This window comes from Epinephelus fuscoguttatus, linkage group LG5 (genome assembly GCF_011397635.1).
Source record: "Epinephelus fuscoguttatus linkage group LG5, E.fuscoguttatus.final_Chr_v1".
NCBI classification, from domain to species: Eukaryota; Metazoa; Chordata; class Actinopteri; order Perciformes; family Serranidae; genus Epinephelus; species Epinephelus fuscoguttatus.
Window position 1 is genome coordinate 15,296,806 of NC_064756.1, and position 7,419 is coordinate 15,304,224.

The 7,419-nt window shown below is 42.7% G+C and overlaps 2 protein-coding genes across 2 annotated transcripts; one reads left to right on the forward strand and one right to left on the reverse strand.

Moving 5' to 3' along the window:
- Positions 1 to 89: 89 nt before the first annotated feature.
- On the reverse strand, positions 90 to 2,625 carry dnaaf1 (dynein axonemal assembly factor 1). Its single transcript, XM_049576630.1, has 2 exons — positions 1,503 to 2,625; positions 90 to 1,417 (listed from the first exon to the last, which is right to left on the reverse strand). Exons 1-2 carry the CDS (start codon positions 2,425 to 2,427, stop codon positions 555 to 557), a joined length of 1,788 nt encoding a protein of 595 aa, XP_049432587.1. The 5' UTR covers positions 2,428 to 2,625; the 3' UTR covers positions 90 to 554.
- Positions 2,626 to 2,650: 25 nt separating this feature from the next.
- Positions 2,651 to 6,442, forward strand: mrpl44 (mitochondrial ribosomal protein L44). Its single transcript, XM_049576632.1, has 4 exons — positions 2,651 to 2,871; positions 4,767 to 5,235; positions 5,325 to 5,503; positions 5,735 to 6,442. Exons 1-4 carry the CDS (start codon positions 2,681 to 2,683, stop codon positions 5,907 to 5,909), a joined length of 1,014 nt encoding a protein of 337 aa, XP_049432589.1. The 5' UTR covers positions 2,651 to 2,680; the 3' UTR covers positions 5,910 to 6,442.
- The last annotated feature ends 977 nt before the right edge of the window (positions 6,443 to 7,419 follow it).

Sequence of the window (7,419 nt, forward strand, 5' to 3'; positions counted from 1 at the left end):
ATTCACACATCACTATAATATTGCTGTTATGTGAAGAAGGACCATGAATTAACGTTTTTTTATTTTTAAATGTTATTAACACTAGTTATGGGGGGGTATTTTTGCCTTAAGGAGAAGAATACCATTGAACAGTTCATGTAAGATTTATTCTGTTTTTTCACAGTCTAACAATTAACCATATGAACAAAGTGGCTTTGAAACTCTTTACATTTCATTATAACAATAACCACTAAATATAATTTTAAAAATTACAGCATTTAAAGAAAAAGATTATATTAGGAAACAACAGTTCATGTAAGATGTAACCTGTTTTCTAATAATTAACAACCATATAAACAAAACGGCTCCAAATTCTGTAACAAATATGCACATGCATGAATTATATTTCACTGTAACAATAACCTCTAAATATTCATTTTTAAAATCAAAGCTGTGCCCTGATTGGGCTTCTCACAGCCTCACATGACCAGCATTAGGACATTTCATTTGGGGTGTGTCCTGTGAGACTAGTTTGTCACTTTAATCAGACAAAAATGCTTCAAAACTTCAGAGCATCAGTCCAGCTCCTCAATCAGGCAGCGTGGTGGAGAAGAGGTTTGGTTTGTTACGGACTTTCCAACAATGTCACCAATGCATGGCTCAGGGTTATCCTCATCTTCTGGATACACCAATGATGAAGACTTGGCACAGACCCCAGCTGATTTGTTGCTCATTATGAACAGTGAATTTTTATCTGGCCCAAAGGTGGACATGCCCTCACGCTGATTACTGACTGGTTCGCCCTCATCACTGCCTCCTGATATGACCTCTATTTTAGGTTTGAACACTTGCTCAGAAGAAAGCATTGCTGTGAAGTCTTCTGTGTCCACATCCTCCAGGTCAGGCAGGTCATCGACACGCAGTGAGAAGTGTGGTGGAAGGTGAATTGTTTCCAGCTGCTCAGCTTCCTCTAGCTCTGTAACCAGTGGTCCAGGACCATATGCTGGTACAGCGTCGTCTGCCTCAGGAGGAGCTGCCCTGACCAAAGAAGGTAGCTTCTTTTCAGACTGCTCGCTTGTGCTCTCTGCTTCATTTCTCACAAACTGGATTCCACCAGAGTGGCTGTCATCTACATGTTCTGTCTCAAGTATCTGTCCTGCAGAACTCTGTAGCTCTTGTGCTGCGTGCTCTGGATTCACTCCCTCATTGATTTCGCTCACAGGCTGCTTCATCTGTGATTTCTCCAGGTTATCGTTCTCTAACTGCTCCCTCTGTAAGTCTTGACCTGGCTGCTCTGCTTCCAGATGTTCACAGCTTGGCTGATGCAAGAACTCTTCATGGGCGTCCAGGCAGTCCTGCATGAAGGCTTGAATCGTCTCTCCTTTTGATGAAGTCACAATCTGGGTGTCATGGTCCTCACTCTGAGTCTCAGTTGCCCCTGAAATGAAACAGACTGGTTAAAAAAAAGCAAATCATTTACTCTATGTATGTGCACAAGGGTGGTAAAGTTTAAAACTGTTCACCTTTCTCATGTAGCTCTCGAATGCGTCGTCTTTCCAGGGCTGCCTCTCGAATCTTCGCTATGCCATCCAAGCTGTCCTGAATTTTCCTCCTCTCTCGCGTCTCCCATTGCTCCCTCTCTTTCCGCTCCCCTTCCAGACCTCCCACCGCCCATGCCTCTGCACACGCCCGGTCTTTGGGGAACACGGGGTAATCATCCAGAAAGGTGAGCTGCTTGAGACGCACAATCATGGTCTTCCTGTAGTTTGGGATTTTTTTCACCACCTCATTTCCACTTAGATTTAGCACCCGCAGCTCTGGCAAAGCCTCAAGCACAAGAAGGATCTCAGGGTCATTTAACAGATTGTGAGACAAGTCCAGCACACTGATTTCTAGACACTGACTCAGATGCTCAATGTCCCCCGCTGTCTCCAGCTTGTTATGTGAAATCTGCAGAGTGCACAGGTCAGGGAGGCAGGAGAGGTTCTCAATGGTGCGTATGTAGTTGTTGGACACATTGAGGGTGCCGAGCTTTTTCAGAGGTTCAAGGTTTTCCAGCTTGTAGATCAAGTTCTGCTGAAGGAACAAGCAGCGCAGATCAGTCTGGGCATCCAAGTTCTCAATGCGTTGAATGCCATTGCTTTGCAGCCAGAGACACTTCAGACCTGTGTACTCCTCTAGGTTCTCAATGGCGAGAAAGCCTTTGTAATGCAGGTATAGTGTGTCATTCAGGCAAGGTGTGTAGTACAGTTTGTTCTCCTTACAGTGGTCTTTCAGGAACTTCTTGGTCATTCGTGGACCTGAATATTTTTCCTTTGTCTCCTGCGGGTTTTTGTTATTTTCCTCGCTTTCTTCAGCTCCATCCTTCATCACGGCATCTCCGCATCCCGCATGAGTCGCTTTCACTACTTTATTTCCCGTCGTTTCTTGGACTTCAGGAGTGGACATCGCCAAAAATATATCAAACTAAAAAGCAGAAGAAATAAAAACAATCTATTCTTACTTTGTATCTGTATTTCAGCGAGTTATAAGATGTATATTCCTGTAAACTTCACTCGACAGTCCGCTCTGCAAGCTAACGTTAGTAAACGTTTATGTTTGTTTCCATGGTAACTTGCGTTCTTGGTTGCGTTGGGAACGACTTGCCTAGCCGGATGTTGTTTCTTGTTCCCGGGCGGACCGTTTTCGCCGTTGCACTCAGATGTCAGTGGTCAACATGGCGTCCGGATTCATATTAAATCGTGGTGCGCTGACATTAGGAATTCACTGCCGGCGTGTTTGCAGAAATATAACTTTAACTCAGGTCAGAGAGAAGAAGAGATGGATGAAAACGTACACATACCTCATGGCGAAGAAGTTAAAGCTGGAAGGACCTCCGCCACCCAAGCCACGGTGAGGCTAACGCTAGCTAACACTAGAGAACATCTCAAGGCCATTATCAGTGTATATGATATGTTGGCCAATATGCGTTTATTCATGTTAGCCGAATAAGTAGGCTTGGTTTATAAATTCGTATAGTTGCGTCACACAAATTGCCAATGCAGACTTGTTTAGCAGGGCGCGTGCTGTTGCTATTCACACAGTTTTTCAAGTGGACCCAGGAGCGGTATGTTAGCTAGCCATAACTGTTCCTTTGCACAGGTGAAGGAAAGTCTGCCTCCTCTCTAGCCTCACTGTGTACCTCTCATTTTATTACCATAATAATATTTCTCAGAGTAATTTGAACCATTAAGTTTTGCTTGTAATCCTTTAAGACACTTTTCTCCTCCTCCTGATGGTACAAAAACTATTAATGAATGAACTTTTAATGCATGCATGAACTTTATTTATATAACACCTGCTTTACAATTCAGCTGCAGAGAAAAACAGCAAAGATATAAAGCCATACAATTGTACAACACTCATTCAAGGAGAAATTAGAAGAAAATATAAATTCTCCAATCAATAATTAATTAAGATACATATTAAGAATATTACAACAGATAGCTGCTAGTGATAGGCTATATGAAAAAAGATATGTATTGAGTCATCATTTAAAACTGTCCACTGAGCCAGCAAGTCTAAAAGAAGGCATGGTGTTCCATATTTTTGGGGATTAGTAGCTAAAAGAAGCATCCCCAAGGGTTATGTAGTGACATTAGGAACAGTATATAATATATGTACACCTGTGTATACTATATAGGAGGGAGCGCTGCAATTAAGAGCCTTAAAATCCAGTAAAAGGATTTTAAAATCAATTCTAAAAGACACTGGGTGATAGTGTAGGTTGCATAAACCGGGAGTTATAATGGTCTCTGTTTTTAGTTTTTGTTAAAACCCTGGCAGCAGCAGCATTCTGAATGGTCTGTAATTTTGCAATGGCAGTTTTAGGTAGGCCAGTGTATAGAGCATTACAGTGGTCAAGACGACTGAGAACAAAAGCATGAACAAGCTTCTCAGCATCTTGAAGGCCCAGCACAGGTTGCACCTTAGCTGTATTGCGTAATTGGTAAAATGCAGTTTTTGTTAATGGATTAAAATGAGCTTGAGATCAGAATCTAAAATGACACAGACGTTTCTTACTTGTGTTTTTTTGTGTGTGGCCAGTTGGAGAAGAACAGTTTGGATTTCTTTAAGTTGGGCTGTATGAGGTACTTATCCATAGTCAATGTATTACCTACATTAGATGTCAGTAAGCCCCCACTTTGGAAAGCAGACAGGAATCTGACATAGAATCCAAGCAATGTACTGCTGTGGACGGGGTCAGCAAAAAAAGGTATTTTAGCCACCATAAAAAAAGTCCCACCTGGGGCGTCGGTGGCTTAGTGGCTAGGGCAGGCGCCCCATGTACAAGGCTGTTGCCGCAGCGGCCTGAGTTCGACTCTTGAATTAATTAGTTAATTTGTGTTATTGTGAGACTTAAGTGAATCTGAACAAACCACTTTAAATGCTGAAGTCAAGCTGTAACACAAAAAACCTGATAGAGGCAGTGGTAAACCAGCAGCTCCTGTGTTAAGGGTTGTTAAATCACAGTTTTTCTCAATGGAGTTTGGCTTTGTTGAAAGCAATATAATGGCTTCAGTGGTGAAAATACTCTCAGTATAGCGTATACTTAAACTGATAGTGGTTGTTATAGGTGGGACTTAGCTCAGTCACACTGCTACTATACATAGGGATTTTTTGAATTACCCAAATGGCACCACTCAGAAGTAATAACCATTTTTGCACATATGTAACACCCAGTTTGGGATCAGTTCTGTAGAGGAAGTCCTGACTCATAGTTAACACCATGTTCGTCTTTCTTTCAGCTCTCAGCAGCCTAACTGGGATTACCATGCTGAGGTTCAGGCTTTCAGCACCCGCCTCCACGAGAACTTCTCCCTGGAGGTGCTGAAAACAGCCTTCATCAATCCCTGTTACCTGCAGGCGGAGCAAGAGAGGAGAAAGGAGTTAGGCATGGACTCTGAGGCCACAGCTCTTGTTCTGAAAGATAATATTCAGCTGAGTGAAAAGGGAGCGGGTTTCACTACAAGCTTCCTGACCGACTGGTGCAGGGCCAGCTTCCCGAGCCTGCCGAGTGAGGGGGTGGATGGCGTCGTAGGGCACCTCACCAGTTCAGCAGTTGTGACCTATGTAGCAAGAAATCTCGGCATCGAAGACCTAACCATGAGTAGAGAATGCCCTGTTCCTGATGATGTGATTTACTCAACATTCATGGCCGTGATCGGAGCTCTACAGGAGAGCAGCGGTGCGGAGCGAACCGGGTTTTTCCTCAGGGTAAGAGGCTTGCTGCAGATTATTATGGGTACACCTTTTTCTGCTTAAAGAAACTTAACATTTTTCTTTTCCTTCTCCCCTCTCCGTAGGATTTCCTGGTCACTCAGCTGATAGGGAAGGACTTGTTTGATATGTGGACAGTTGTCAACCCCATGGGATTGTTGGAAGAGGAGCTCACTAAGAGGAACGTTCCATTGCCAGAGCCTCGCCTCATCAGGTCTGCTGGAGCCAGTACCGTCCTGCCACTATACTTTGTCGGCTTGTACAGGTACGTGTACTGTTGTGGATGCAGTTACCCAAATTACAGCAATTGAAGATGTACATAAGATTGGAATCAGAGCTGATATAGACATAAATTCAAGTTACATTACAAGTTACACTTTTGAGGTTTGAGTAAGATGCAGGTAAGTCATAATAGACATGATAGTTAAAAGTGTTTTGTCTATGATCTGCCTAGCATACTTATTTATTTGGGGTTTGTTTACTTGTGTTAACTCAGCGACAAGAAGCTTCTGGCTCAGGGTCCAGGAGAGACGCTCGTGGCAGCCGAGGAAGAGGCAGCTCGTGTGGCCCTCCGGAAACTCTACGGCTACACTGAGAACCGCAGACCCTCTGACTTCTCTCCACCTCAGCAACATCAGCAGCCATTAATTCAATCAGTCAGCAGCAATTAATGAAGTAACAAGTCTTATACTGCAGCAGAAAATCATTTAAAGGGGCTGCAGTTGGACAGGGAGGTGGCATGAATCCACCTAAGAGGTCATTTGAGGTATAGAACGTCTCAGTTGTGGGTAACGGACTTGCTACAGATTGTATGGAGAAAGGGAATAAGGTTACCATCTACCTTATTACATACTAGGCCAACAGTGCACTTGTCAAGATTGTTCTGTTGAGTATGTCAGCCCCTCCCCCAACCAAAGGAGGGCAACATAAACCTTATTGTCCACTGAAAATGTGTGACTTTGGCAGAAGATCCATGTATCCACTGAATCAGACGGAAATCTCAGCATTGTTGAATGAATTTGGAAGCATATTCAAGAGTAAAGTCCACTGGTCCCCTTGGCCAGTAACCTATAGGTTCAGCAGTCCATTGCAAAAAATAGCCCTGATATCTGGTTGTCCTTGTAAATAATAAAGGTGCCATTTGGTTTACTTGGTATTCTGTTATAATATGTTCATCTGTAATAAAAAGGAATAAGAATGTGTACACAGTGACTTTGTTCATGCATGTTTTTTTAGATCACGACTATTTTCTTCCATATTATTGCACTTATGAAAGGTGAATGTGTGGATATAAACATCATATCTAGATTTATTTCCCAACATGTACATGTCATACATTTGTAGGTTATTGCTTAAGGATTTAAAGAAGTCATCTGTTTAAATGTGTAATGGTGAGTATCTGTTACACATTTACATGGGGCTCAATGAAGTGACTGATTTAAAGTCTATACCCCGGAAATGGGTCATATTCTCTGCAGAGGGTTAACCTGACCAGCCCGAAGGAGAAACGTTGTACTCCGTCATAATTTGCCTTAGTAACAAATCACATGGCTTTTTACATGCATGGTCTTATCTACATGACTCATTACATGTTTTATTTTGTGATATTTATAAATGTAAAATGACGCATTGCATTAGAAGAAACGCACCAACACAGTCCCTTATGCGTAGACCACCCTCAATAGTGTTGCAGTGGCAATGCTAATCCACACAGTGGCGCTGATGTGTTAAAGACAGACTAGAAGTGCTCTGTGCACTGTCATGAGAACAACCGAAGAGATGGCATTTAAGAGACAAGATAGTTCATGTCCTCTTGTAACCTTCGGAATCCACTGTGCTGCACGTGAAAATCCTCTGCCATTAAAACCTTATTTACACCAATGTTTTCCGCATAACTTAATGATCTGATAACTGCAGATGAAATTAAGTGCGGTAACTCTTAGCCGCAAGAATAAAAGTAAAATTTCGTCATCGACGCCGGGCAAAAACGCAGTGCATGCATAGGACAAGAGCGGCCTTATTGTCGCAGACCATTGCGTGGTAATAAAGGTTCATTAAATATAAGTGGCATTACAGACCAGACTATAAGAAAATGTGCTGGAACTATGTTGGAGCGTAACAAATATAGTACGCCCATATTTGACCCTGACCCAACAAGTAACGGCGCAGTCTGCGTAGCAG

Excerpts from the sequence above, each read along its gene's own strand:
- dnaaf1 (XM_049576630.1), bottom strand. The coding sequence starts at position 2,427 with ATGTCCACTCCTGAAGTCCAAGAAACGACGGGAAATAAAGTAGTGAAA. Across the intron at positions 1,418-1,502 it reads TCGAGAGCTACATGAGAAAG|GGGCAACTGAGACTCAGAGT; the intron begins GTGAACAGTTTT and ends GTTTCATTTCAG.
- mrpl44 (XM_049576632.1), top strand. The coding sequence starts at position 2,681 with ATGTCAGTGGTCAACATGGCGTCCGGATTCATATTAAATCGTGGTGCG. Across the intron at positions 2,872-4,766 it reads CCTCCGCCACCCAAGCCACG|CTCTCAGCAGCCTAACTGGG; the intron begins GTGAGGCTAACG and ends TCTTTCTTTCAG. Across the intron at positions 5,236-5,324 it reads GAACCGGGTTTTTCCTCAGG|GATTTCCTGGTCACTCAGCT; the intron begins GTAAGAGGCTTG and ends CCCTCTCCGTAG.